Source organism: Indicator indicator, chromosome 35 (genome assembly GCF_027791375.1).
Source record: "Indicator indicator isolate 239-I01 chromosome 35, UM_Iind_1.1, whole genome shotgun sequence".
In the NCBI taxonomy this organism is placed as follows: domain Eukaryota; kingdom Metazoa; phylum Chordata; class Aves; order Piciformes; family Indicatoridae; genus Indicator; species Indicator indicator.
The window spans coordinates 4,990,512-5,003,855 of NC_072044.1; the positions used below are offsets into that span (position 1 = coordinate 4,990,512).

The 13,344-nt window shown below is 62.0% G+C and overlaps 1 protein-coding gene across 1 annotated transcript; it reads right to left on the minus strand.

Annotated features, from left to right (window-relative positions):
• Positions 1–2,030: 2,030 nt before the first annotated feature.
• RNPEP (arginyl aminopeptidase) lies at positions 2,031–10,989 on the minus strand. Its single transcript, XM_054395791.1, has 11 exons — positions 10,594–10,989; positions 9,703–9,843; positions 8,129–8,277; positions 7,432–7,548; positions 6,997–7,232; positions 5,956–6,069; positions 5,189–5,301; positions 4,736–4,844; positions 3,888–4,112; positions 3,223–3,365; positions 2,031–2,195 (listed from the first exon to the last, which is right to left on the minus strand). The coding sequence occupies exons 1-11, from the start codon at positions 10,987–10,989 to the stop codon at positions 2,031–2,033; spliced, it is 1,908 nt and encodes a 635-aa protein (XP_054251766.1).
• Between the last annotated feature and the right edge of the window lie 2,355 nt (positions 10,990–13,344).

Consider the following 13,344-nt stretch of genomic DNA (forward strand, 5'->3'; position numbering starts at 1 on the left):
GAGGTCATGAACCAGCAGCCTGCATGGTGCCTGGGCAAGCAGCTCTGCAGTGAGCAGGGCCATAGCTCAGTGCTTGTGAGACACTGCAAGTGCTTCTCGGCAGAGCTGAATCCACTAGAGGACAGCCACTTCCCAAACATCTGCAGCCTGCTTCCCTCCCTGAGGAAGGACAGGCTGGTTTCCACCCTGCCAGAACCAGCCCCACTGATTCAGCATCTCAAACCCTTTCGGGTTTGGTGACTGCAAGGAAAAGTGCAGCCTCTGCCCCCTCTGAGCTGGGGCACTGCAGGAACCTTTGCTTTGCAGGTGGCTTTGGCTTAGTCCCAGCTCTGGTGACTGCAGTGCCCAGCCAGAGTTGTGTTGCCTCAGTCTGAACACCACTGTCCCAAGGTGCTGTTATGTCCTTGTCTGTCCTTGTGCATGATGCCAGCACCATGCACCCCTCTGAGAGCAGAGCCAGGGACCTGCCCCGTGGGCCTGAGCTGTCCCCTCTGCCCCTGGGAGCACAGCGAGGGCTGCGGCAGGCTCCTCCGATTGACCCTGGGGGCGCTGGGCTGGGTCTCAGGAGAAGGCAAGGGCAGTGCTGGGGCTGTGAGGAGGGAAAGGACCAACCTCCCACGGGTCAGGCAGGGGCATGGCCCAGAGGGGTGGTCTCACCATGCGGCACCCTTGGGTTTTGGAGGCATCTCAGGATGAGAGGTGTGCTGGGAGCAGCAGGTGCTGGAGGAGCTGCAGCAGGATGGGTCCTGAGGCCAGCACACACCATGGGGGTAGCTGAACAGTCAGGTCCTGTGGTGTCCTCCTCACTGCACCCTGGTGAGGGCATGGCCAGCAGGATCCCACAGCTGGTGTCACTGCAGCCCTGGGGCAGGTTTGTTCTGGAGTTCTGGGGCTCTGCTCATCCTCTGTATTTACTGAGGAAGCAGGAGCCCTGGCTCCCTGCCTTGGTCTCGTTCCCACAGGCCCTGCCCTATGTAGGCCATGCTGGCTCCTCACAGCCCTCAAGTCATGCTCTACTTGCAGCATTGTCCACACTCCAGCAGGATTTATCCCAGCCAAGTGTGAAGAGCATGGCTCAGTAAGTCCCTGCCTGGCTGGGCCTGTGCTGCTGGCTGCCTGGGGCAGGGCCTCCATTTCCTGATGGAAGACCTCCAGCTAAAAGCCCCTCAGGCTGTGCAGGGGACAGAGACCTTCCCCCCATCCATGATGGTGCTGGTCAGGAACCTGCTGCTGTCACTCCGTGTGCTAGGTCCAGGATCAGGGGGTGGCCTTAGCCCCAGCCAGCTGCTCCTTGCTGGGCTGATCCCCCCAGGCACCAGGAGCCTTCCCCTGCTGCTTGCCCAGAGCTGGGATAGGCAGAGGGGCCCAGAGGGTGGCTGCTCTCTGGGGGGGGGCTGGTGTGCTGCCTGCAGAGCACTGTCCCTCTGCAGAGCACTGTCCCTCCTCCAGCAGAGAGGCTGCCAAGGGGGAGCAGGAGCAACCCTTTCCCTGACCCCAGGGTGAGCCCCAGCACAATGATGGGGGTGAGATGCCTTGGGGTGTGAAGAGGGAGGAGGAGAAGCAATCCCCAACTCATCCTTTGCCTTCTTCAGCGCCCAGGGGCCCTGAAGCAAAGAGGTCCCAGTTTTGCCACTCCAGTCCCACCACAAAGGCTGAAGGGTCAGGGCCTCCTACTGCAGACAGCAGCAGCCCCCTCCCAAGGCAGATCACTATCCCTGCTGCCATCTGGGACCTGTGACAGCTTGGCAGGAACCCAACAAGGACCACAGCCTCCCTGAGCTGCTGCAGGCACATCCCTCCTGTGCCAACATCAGGAGAAGCCTCCTGGAGTGACCTCAGAAGCAACCCAGGGCTGGTTGGGTCCCCTCCTGGAAGCAGGAGCACTCCAAGGCTGCCCAGGGGCTTCTGAGATCAGGAAAAGCACAAGAGGAAAAATACCACAGATTTTAATAAGGAAATGTGCAGCCAGGGAGAGAGCTGTGAGGTCCTGGCAGAGGCAAAGCCTGCAGGGGAGCAGGGCCCAGGATGCACTAATCCCCTGCCACCTCCAAGCCCAGGATCTTCTTGACATAGTTCTGGACGTTGATGTGGAGCTGGGAGGCTGTAGCAGAGAAGGTCTCCATGGCCAGGGCCCGAGCTGACTCCGAGCCACCCCACATGGCACGGTAGAGGGGCAGGGTGTACTTCTGCTTCCCCTGCAGAGACACAGCAGGGAGTGACACCCCAGCTCCAGTGGGGGTGAAGCCCCAGAAGCCCCACACCCACCCCAGGGCACAAACACCTCCAGTATTGCCCTGCTCTTGGCTAGGGAAAGAGAACAGAGGAAGAGGACAGGGTGGAAAATGCCACCATGGGCAGCCCTTGGCACTGCGGCACCTGGAGAGAAAGCCTTGACCCTGGAGAAGGAGTGGACCCAGGAGAAGCTCAGGAGGGCTCAACAGGGCCAAGAGAAGGGCCTGCACCTACAGCAGGGCAACTCTTACTCTACAGGCTGGGGGGTAGAGAGGGTAGAAGGGAGGGAGGGAGAGAGAGAGGAGAGAGGGAAGGAGAGCAGCCCTGTGGAGATGGACTTGGGGGTGCTGAGGGTGCAAAGCTGGACATGAGCTGGCACTGAGTACTGCCAGCCCAGCCCAGCCCCAGCCTGGCCTGGGCTGATCCCCAGGGGATCAGTGGGGATCCTGCCCCACTGCTGTGCCCCAGTGAGGCTCTCCCCTCTGGACTATTTGGTCCAGTTCTGGACTCCCCAGCACAAGAAAGACATGGACCTGTTGGAGCAGGTCCAGAGGAGGCCAGGGACATGCTCAGAGGGCTGGAACCCCTCTGCTGTGGAGAGAAGCTGACAGGGTTGAGACTGTTCAGCCTGGAGAAGGCTCCAGGGAGAGCTTGCTGTGGCCTTTCAGTGCCTAACAGCTTACAAGAGATAAGGAAGAAACGTTGTACAATGAGGGCACTGGCACAGGTTGCCTAGGAAAGCTGTGGAGGCTCCATACCTGGAGGGTTAGGGTTCAAGGTCAGGCTGGAAGGAGCTCTGAGCAACCTGATCTAGGGGAAGTTGCCCCTGCCCACAGCAGGCAGGTTGGATTAGATCATCCCTGAGAGCCCCTCCCAGCCCGAACCATTCTGTGACTCTATCAAGAGCCAACCCCTGGCCCTTTGGCATGGAAGGTCCTGTGCCTGTCTCTCCCCACTGCCAGGCACAGCCAGCCCTGCCCAGGGACAAACCTGGCTGTGGAGGAAGTCCTTGACCTTGCTGTACTCAGCCTCGAGGTTGTTCTTGAGGACGATCTGGCACCAGCGGAGTCTCAGCTCAGCGTTCTGGGACTTGGAGATCTTTGGGTACATCTTGCTCAGCCTCTCCACGTTGCCTGGGAGAGGATCATCACCATCCAGCTCCCAGCCCCTGCTCCCAGGGGACCCTCTGAGCTCACCCTGGCTGTGCTACAAATCCTCCGGGCTCCTCGCAGCCTTGGGCCAGCCTGGACCCTCCCAGCACCCCCAGCCCTGGGAGCAGCCCAGGGTGCCTGTGTTGGGGCTCCTGGTGCTGGGCAGCCCTGCAGAGCCACAAGCCTGGGGGCTTGGGATGGCAGCACAAAGGGTGGGGAAGTCCCTCAGCAAGGGGTGCAAGGAGAGGTGACACAGGGAGATGACAGCCCAGCTGAGCCAGCCTGGGGACAGCAGGATGCCTCCTGTCACTGCAGGTGTCCCCACATCTCTAGGGACACACTTCCCCAGGCTCTCTGCCCCCCACCACACTGAGGAAGGCTTCCCAGACCCCAGGAACCATACTGCTGGACTGCAGCAGAGATAGGACTCCCCCTGAGGTGTCCTCATGTCCCTTGGCCAACCTGGACCAGGACACATCACCCTGTGTCTCTTCTGGCTCTCACCTTCCGGCAGGGGGGATTTCTGCAGGACCTTATCTAGGAAGTAGACCAGCTGGTATGTCCTCCAGGCCGTGATGTCCACAGCCTCAATTGCCTCCATGTTCAAGCCATCAGCTGCCCAGAGCTCAGCCAGCTCCTCTGCTGGCCTCATCAGCTGCTCCCCTGGTGAGAGGTCAGGCAGGAAGGGTGGCCAGCCCGGGGTGTTCAGCCAGCGGTCAAACTCCAGGCCTGCAGCCAGGAAGGGAGGAGAGCTGGGGCTGGGTTTGTGAAGCCCAGGGTGGGAGCTGCTGCCCACACATCCCACTGCCTTCTGAGGGCACCCCCAGCACCAGCAAACCTGCTCACCAGAGATGGTGACAAGCAGGACCGACAGGGTGAGGTTACTGAGCCACCCTGGGCTCAGCATGGGCTGGTGTGGGAACAGCCACACCCTGCCTGGGAGATGAGCCAGGCCTAGCCTGCAAAGCTCCTGCCAAGCCTGGATCTCCTCTGCAGCAAGGCTGGGCTGAGCCTGGGGCACTGGTTGAGCCAGTGCTGGCAAAGGCTGCCACACTGGTGCCAGAGACTCTCTGGGCTCAGCTCTCCATCAGGAATCCCATGGACAGCACCACCTGAGTGCAGAGCAGGGACTGGGGGTGTGTAGGGGAGTTGGGCTGAGCTGGTGCAAGCCCACACCTCAGCTAGTGCCTGACCCTGGGCTGGCCAACACTGAGCCTCCTCCTGCAGAGCAGAGGCCAAGGAGCAGCAGCAGCCTCAGGATGTGCAGGGGACACAGAACAGCTCCAATGCCTGCTAGGTGCTGGTTGGCAAAGGGGCACCCTGGTGTCCTGGCCAGGAGAGTGTTTGCTGACCTGGGATGGAGTCCACCCCTTTCTCCTTCAGCTCTGGGAAGTACTCCAGGAAGAACCCAAGGGTGTCATCTGCTGTGATGCTCTGGAACTTGAAGCGGTTCACATAGGCCTGTGGGGAGGGTCAGGACTCAGTGCCACAAGTGCCACCCCAGCCATGCTGCCCAGCACCCCCATGCTCTACCTCCTGGGGGTTTAGCACTGCCAAGCCCACACTACCTCAGTTCCCCCCCTTCAGGGCTGCCCAGTCCCCTGCATCCCTCGGGACACCTCTGAGCATTGCTACCACCTGCTGCCAGCACAGGGCCCAGCTCTGCCCTCACCTCATTGCCCCTGTGAACATCTCTGGTTCCTCCTCTCCTCTCCTGCTCAGCCCACCCTCCCCAGCATCCTGCTGTGCTCTGGCTCACAGTGTGAGGTTTCCCACAGCTCCCTCTGGTTCCTCCTCAGACTGACCTGGAGGAAGGCATCGAACTTGCTCTGGTCCCCCACGAGGTGAGCCAGGTAGCTCACAAAGCAGTAACCCTTCTCGTAGGGGGTCTCATTGTATGTGTCATCTGGATTGACCCCTGCAGGAGCAAACCAGCAGCAGTCACCTCCCCCTCTGCAGAACAGCACAGCTCTCACGCCTGCCACTGCCACCTCCTGTGCCAGCCACTCACATCCCTCCTGGAGCCATCACCACTCTGGCAGCACCAGGCTTATTATAGGCCATGAAACACCCCGGCAGCTGGACCCCCCCCCAGCAGCATGACACCCCTCCATAGCAGCAGGACCCTCCCCCAAAGCAGCAGCAGGACCCCCTCCTATAGCAGCAGGACACACCCCCATAGCAGCAGGACACCCTCCCCCCCAACATCAGGACTTGCCCCATAGCAGCAGGACTCTCCCCCCAGAGCAACAGGACCCTCCCCCAGCATCAGGACTCCCCCCATAGCAGCAGGACCCTCCCCCAGCATCAGGACTCCCCCCATAGCTGCAGGACCCTCCCCCAACAGCAGCAGGACTCCCCCCAGCAATAGGACTCCTCCCCCAAAGCAGCAGCAGGACCCCCCACCCCCCAGCAGCAGGACCCCCTCCTATGGCAGTAGGACCCCCCCCCCAGCAGCAGGACCCTCCCCCAGCAGCAGGACCCTCCCCCAAGCATCAGGACCGCCCCCCGGCCCCACGCCTCTCCTGTCACCACTCCCGGGCTGGCTGCAGGCCAGGGGCAGGGCTCGGACCTGGCTCGATGACCACCCGCAGCCTGTTCAGGGGATGCTGCTCCCCGGTGCTGTCCATGTGCTGGCGCAGGAGGGCCCTGCCCGTCGCAGCCTCCAGGCAGGTGTAGGCTGAGCCTGGCAGGGACAAGCAGGAGGTGTTTGGAGACCCCAGACAGCACCCTGCACGCTCCCAGCACAACAGGAGGGGAACAGCCTTGTCCTGTGAGCTGGGGGGGCAGGAAAGGGATCCAGAAGGCCCTGGGAGCTGCAGAGCAGCACAGGGACACAGCCTCTGGGCAGCAAGGGAGTTTTGGAGCCCTTCTAATCCACCTGGATGCAGCAAACAGCACTGGGAGTGCCTGAGCTGCCAGATGTGACCATGTCACTGGCACACAGGGTGGATGTGATCAGCTCCCCGAGGGAGCTGTTGGGGTAAGAGAATCACAGAATGCTCTGAGTTGGAAGGGACCTCCAGAGCTCATCCAGTCCAACCCCCTGCACTCAGCAGGGACATCCTCCACTAGCTCAGGTTGCCCAGAGCCCTGTCCAGCCTCACCTTCAATATCTCCAGGGATGGACCCAAACCACCTCCCTGGGCAACCTGTTGCAGTGTTCCAGCAGCCTCCTGGTGCAGAACTTGTTCCTAACATCCAATCTAAATCTGCTCTGCTCTAGTTTGAAGCCATTGCCTCTCGTCCTGTCCCTGCAGGCCTTTGCAAACAGTCCCCCTGCAGCCTTCTTGTAGCCCCTTCAGATACTGGAAGGCTGCACTCAGGTCTCCCCGGAGCCTTCTCTTCTCCAGGCTGAACACCCCCAGCTCCCTCAGCCTGTGAGGTGAGGCCAGACAAGGTCACTGTGCCCACCTTCCTGGCACAGGGCTGTGGGAGCTCCATGCACCTCCCCAGAGCAAAGTTGGTTCTGTTTCTAAGAGGAAAGCCCCAGGGTGGTGCAGGCTGCTGCCCTTCAGCCGCTCCGAGACGCAGCACAGGCTGCAGCACACAGCTCAGCCCCACGCAGCTCCTGCCTGCCACGGCACAGCCTCGGCCTGGCAAGGCCACGCACCATAGACCTGGGTGGAAATGCGGCGCTGGGCGTACATGGTGAAGCCTTCGTTCAGCCAGAACTCTCCCCAGGTGGCATTGGTGACCAGGTTGCCAAACCAGCTGTGGGAGATCTCGTGGATGACGACGTCCACCAGCGAGCGGTCCCCGGCCAGCAGGCAGGGCGTCAGGAAGGTGAGGCAAGGGTTCTCCATCCCCCCGAAGGGGAAGGAGGGTGGCATGAAGAGGATGTCATACCTGATGGGCAGAGAGGGTGGCATGGGGCAGACACACCTCCCCCTGCCAGCAGGGCTGGGCACAGAGGGATGATCCCCAGGGCACAAAGCCCTTCGGGAACAGGAGGCTGTACCTCAGACCCACCCCCTCCTGCCAGCAGGGCTGGGCACAGAGGGATGATCCCCAGGGAACAAAGCCCTTTGGGAACAGGACGCTGTACCTGCCCCAGACATAAGGTCCAAAGAGCTTCTCTCCAACCACCAGGAACTCCTCAATGACTCCGTCATACTCCTTCTTGGCCGCCTCGATCAGGCAGGGCTCAGCCCAGACACGGCTCCTGGCCAAGAGAGTGCAAGAGGAAGTTTTAACCACTGGCAGACTTTTACCCTATTGCTTCATCAGGGAAAAACTGCAGTGTTTATCCCACAGCAAAATAAAAGGCTGCTGATAAAGGAAGCTGATGAGACTGACTGATAGTGCACACTGCTGCCCTTGCTTCCCTCCTCTGAATGTCAAAGGGCTTTTATGTAGCTACTGGGACAGCTGCAAACCCAAACCAACCCCCAGGCTTGAGAAGAGATGTGGGACCCTGGGTGATCAGGGGTGAAAGGGGCAGAGCTAGGGACACCCTGAGGCAAGGGGACTGGCACAGAGGCTCCTCCTGGATCTCAAGAGCAAGATTCCCCTCACCCAGGGGAGACTGTGGACTGGTGAGGCAGCACCACAGGCATGGCAAGTGCAGGCTGACCAGGTCCTGCCTCCAAGCCTGCCCTGCTCTCCAGAGCCCAGCAGTGTGGGGACAGGCAGCAGGCAGCTGCCACCAGCCAGCAGGGCATGGGACAGCATGGCACAGCAGCTTCACCATGCAGCTCCCACAGCCAGGACTTAATTCTTGGGTCTCCTCCAGAGCCACTTACCTTGGGCCAACTTCAGCAGACACAATGTCCCCAACAGCCAGAGCAATCAGGTAGGAGGGGATGGGCTGGGACATCTTGAAGACAAAGGTGTTGTCCTTCTGCTTCTCCCAGCTCGTGGCACTCATCACAGCTGTGAAGCCCTCAGGGACCTGGGCACAGAGAGGAACACATCCATCAGATCCAAGAGGTACAGAGCGAGGGGACTCTCTCATGGCTGATGTGTCCAGCACACTGCACTGCAGGTTTTGGGGTGCAGAGCAGTAGCATCCTGAACCCCAACTGGGGATCACAACTGCCTCCCTGCAACAGCATCACTTGGCACTGGGGCCCAAACACACACTGAGTGCAGCACCAGGACACTTGGAGCAGCCCTGCAAGGTGCCAGCAAGATAAAAAAGTGCTGGAGCTGCAGGTGCTGAAAGGGCAAAGGATGCAGATCCCTCAGACCCAGCTCCCTTCCCACTCCTTACCCAACAACTTGTACTTCCTGTTCTCAGGCCAAAGCAGAACCCATGGCTGATGCAGTGGCCTGGGCTGAGCCCTGGCAGACTGATCTGGTCTCTGTCCTTCTGCAGGTCCTGGCAGAGCCACCCAGGATGGGGCTTTCCCAGTGCAGAGCATCACACTGAGGCTCTGTGACAGCCAAGCCCTGCACTCACCTGCTGAGGGGATGCTGCCAAAGCTTTATGGGTGGAAATCATAGCAAGAGGCAAAAAAAAAAATCAATTCTGGCATCACCAGCTGATGCCACTGTGTGCCATCACTAGTGTCACATTGATAAGCAGCTTCCCTTGCCCATGGCCAGCCAGCATGCCAGGGCAGCCCTGCACTGGTGTCACCACATGACCACCCTCTTGCAAGCAGGGAATTTGGATTATTTAGTCCCATTTTTGTAGTAAACCTGGGGACCAGTGGCTGATTCCTCCATCATGGAAGCCCAGCAGCCCTGGCACCACCATCAGGATTCAGTGTGGCCCAGCATCACCTTCCTCCTCCAGCTGTGTCCCCCAAACTCAGCTTATGTCAGTCCCCCTCCTGCTGCTACACACACTATGAGCAGACATCCCACTACCCTCAGGCTGCCACAGGGCAAACCCAGGGGTTTGTGTGGTAATTAGAGGAATTATTCTGTGCTAATTACAGGAATTCTCAAACACAGCAGCACAAGGAGAGCAGAGAGGCTTAAGCACCCAGTGCATCCCAACAGCTGACACTCAGGGTACTTTGGCCATTTCCCCTGGGAGAGAAGAGCTTTCAGCAGGCTGACGGCCAGCAAAGGCAGCTGCTCGCAAGCCACTGCACAGCACCGTGCCCAGCACCACACACAGCTGGGGAGCAGCAGGAGGACCCCTGGGGTGTGCTGGTATTCATCTAGAGAAAAGCAGGAGTATGACTGAGTTCTCTCTCAGTGTCTTCTCTGCTGGGGACTCTGGTGGATGATTTGAAGCCAGTGTGAAAGCATCACCTCTGTGTGCTGTGCTGCACCAGGGCGCCAGCAGTGTCACTGAGGTGATGCCCCAGGGCTGTGGTGTGGCCTGAGAGGCAGGTGGCAGCTTCCCAGGGGCACTGCTTACCTTCACCGTGGCTGAATAGGTGCTTTTGACTGAGGGGGTATCGAAGCAGGGGAAGAAGGACCTGTTGAGGACAGCCTGGCCTTGTGTGTACATGTAGGGCTTCTGCTTCCCTGCCGTCTGCTCAGGGGCCAGCCAGCACACCTGGGGGTGGAAGGAGGGAAGGGAGAGACCATGGGGTGAGGAGTGTTCCCAGGGTGGGGGATGTTCCCAGGGTGGGGGGTGTTCCCAGGGTGAGGGGTCTTCCCAGAGTGAGGGGTGTTCCGAAGATGGGGGGTGTTCCCAGGGTGGGGGGTGTTCTCAAGGTGGGGGGTGCTCCCAGGGTGGGGGGTTGCTCCCAGGGTGGGGAGTGTTTTCAGCTCCTCACCCATGTATGCTCTCTGCTGAGGGATCTGGGAAGGGGCTTCTCACTGGTGTCCACCATGGGGGACTCTGCCTGCCCCAGACCTAGTGTCCCCTCAGCTCCCCCGACCCCTCCACTCACTTCTCCCCTCAGCTCCCCCAGCCCCCTTGTCCCTCCCTATTCCTAGATTCATCCCAGAATCCTAGAATGGCTCAGGTTGGAAGGGATCACATGAGATCATCTACTCCAACCTCCCTGCCACGGGCAGGGACACTTCACATCTCGACTCGGCTGCTCAAGAACTCATCCAGCCTGGCCTTGTACACCCCCAAGAAGGAGGCATCCACCGCCTCCCTGGGCAGCCTGAGTCTCGTACCGAAGAACTTCTAAGACCCAGACCTGCTTTCCCTCAGCTTCAAACTATTCCCCCTCGTCCTATTGCTAGCCATTCTGGACTCCACTCCCCCTGTCCACTCAGCTCCCCCGTCCCACCTCGGCTCCCACAACCTCCTCCGACTTCCCCTGCCCCCTCCGCCCCTCCTCCCGCTCACCCCGGGCCCCTCTCCCGCCTCATAGTCGATCTCGATGGTGAGAAGCTGCCCGGCGCGCAGGGGCTGGGGCAGGTCGATGTGGAGGGCGCTGCCGTAGCTGGTGAAGGGGTGGCTCTCGAAGGCGAGCGGCTGCCGGGGGTTGCCGGCGGGGCCGTCTCCGGCGCCGTCCGCGGGGCTGGTGAGGAGCGCGACCCCGCGCACGGCCACGCTCGGGTGCGCGTCCAGCCGCAGCGGGCCCGCGCCCTCGCGCGCGCAGCAGAGCTCGAGCCGCACGGTCCCGTGAAGCCGCCCCGCGCCCGCCGCCGCGAAGGCCACGCGCAGGGACAGGTGCAGGTGCCGCAGCCGCCACGCGCCCGCGCTGCTAGCAGAGGCCACGTCCATTGCCGGGTCCGCCATGGCTGGGGCGGACGCAGCCGAGGGAGGGGCGGGGCCAGGGCGAGGAAGCGGAGTGAGGGGGCGGGGCGTCAGGCATAGGGCGGGGCCGGGGGGGGGGAGGGGCGTCGGGAGCGGACTCGGGAGACAGAGTGGAGAGAGGGTGGCCGGGGGAGGGGCAGCAGATCCATGGTGGGAGGAGGGATCCATGGAGGACAGGAGGAGTCTGAGGGGGTCCACGGGGCACTGGGGAGGGTCGGGCGATCCATGTCGAGAATTCATGGAGGGGGATCCATGGGGGACAGGAGGGGTCTGACGGGATCCACGGGACTCTGGGGAGGGTCAGGGGATCTATGTCGAGGATTCATGGCAGGATCCATGGGGGGCGGGAGGGATTTGAGAGCGTCCATGGGGTCGTGGGAAGGTGCAGGACAGCGATTCCTGGAGAGGAGACATGGAAGAATCCTGGGATTGGAGAGGGATCTGGGGGGCGAATCCATAGCCGGGCCTGGGGTGGGACAAGGAATCTATGGTGGGGGGATCTATGGGGGGAGGAGGGATCTGAGGGAGGAGGAATCCAGGGGAGGGATCCATGGGGAGGAGAATCCATGGTGCAAGTCCATGGAGAGATCCAGGGTGAGGGACGGGGAGGGACATACGGACAGATCCAGGGGGGGATTTGGGGGGAATTATCCATGAATGGGAGGGCTTTTGGGTGGGGATTTACGGGGGGGGGATCCATGGTGGAGTGGGGTGGCAGGGAGGACTATGGGGAGGGATCCAGGAGCGCTTTTGGGGTGAGGATCCATGAGGCGTCTAGGGGAATTGAGGGATGAGAGGACATTTTCGGGGGGGGAAGGGATCCTGGGAGATCTATGAGGGGGACCCATAGACGATCGCGGAGCGAGGGCCGGTATCCAGGAAGGATGAATCCATAGGTCAAGGAAATCCATGGAGGAGATCCATGCAGGAGGGGGCTCCACGGGGAATCCGAATGGAGCCTATGGAACGCTCCGTATCGGGAGTCCTGGGGACGGGACATGGGGGCAGGATCTGGGAGGGGCCCACGGGGGATTCATGGAGGGGATCGGGAAGGGAATCCATGGGGCAGTGGGGCCCAGGGAGGTTCTGGGGCGAGGGGTCCCTGGGGAGATCCCTGGGTCGGGCTTTGCCGCCGGCTCCAGGCGCCGCGATCCAGGCACCGAAGACAGAGAGGCCCGGGCGGGGCCTTTCCGAAGCGGGCAGGGGCGGCTCTCCGAGCCGGGGCGGGCACCCCCGGGCTCCCGGGGCGGCGGGGCCGGGCACAGGCCTGCGCGACTCCTCCCCTGGCCCGGCGCGGGGTCCCGCGGTCAGTCCGCGGCCGGCGGCGGCACCGGGCGCTGTACGGGGGGCCGCAGCGGGACGGGGCGCAGCGAGCGGTGAGTGCCACGCCGCGCGCCGAGCCAGCCCCGGGGGCAGCGGGGAGCAGGGAGGTGGGGGACACCCCGGTGGGACAGGAAGCGATGGTAGGGACATCCCGGTGAGGACCGGGAACACACGAAGGATACCCCGCCGGGGACTGGGGGTGATGTGGGACACCCCGACAGAGACCAGCGGTGACGTAGAGGACACCCTGGTGGGGCCGGGGTGATGGGGAACATCCTGTGGGGTCAGGCGGTGATGGTAGGGACATCCTGGCGGGGGTCGGTGATGACAGGAACACTCCGCTAGGGACCGGGGAGACACAGAAGGCATTTAACTGCTGACGGCAGGTCGTGGGGGACACCCCGGTGGGGACCGAAGTAAGGAGGTCTTGTGGCTGGGACCAGTGGCGACACAGGGAACATCCTGGCGGGCACTGGAGGTCGTCGTTGCCTGACCGTTGCCCCGTGTCCCCTCCCCTGTATCCCCCAATGTCCCCACCTCACCGCGGGGATCCTGTTCCAGAGGCAGTGGAGCAATGCTCGGGGCAGCACGTTCGGGCTGGCATGTTCCTGTGCCTCGGTGTCCCCCGATGCCCCCCAGACCTCCTCGTCTCTGTTCTCGGCAGAGAGGGGCTGCAGGAAGCAACCGGAGGCCAGTGCTGCTGCTGCTGCCTGCTGCCTACTGCCCCTCACCCTACAACGAGCCCCGGGGAGGGCAACAGCAGCAGGGGGTCGCAAGGGGAAACTGAGGCATGGGCGCTGCCGAGACAAGGGGACATTCTCCAGAGAGCTGGCCTGGGGTGGGGAAACACAGGTTCTGCTGCCCAACATCCCTCCTTGGTGCCAGCAGCTTGGGGTGGCTGCCCTCGCTTCAGGCATGGGAAGGTGCTGTAGGCACCCATGGGTGCTCCTGGAGTGGCTGCCCAGGGCCATGTGGCTCCACATGCTCCATGTCTGCATGCTGGCATGGGGACAG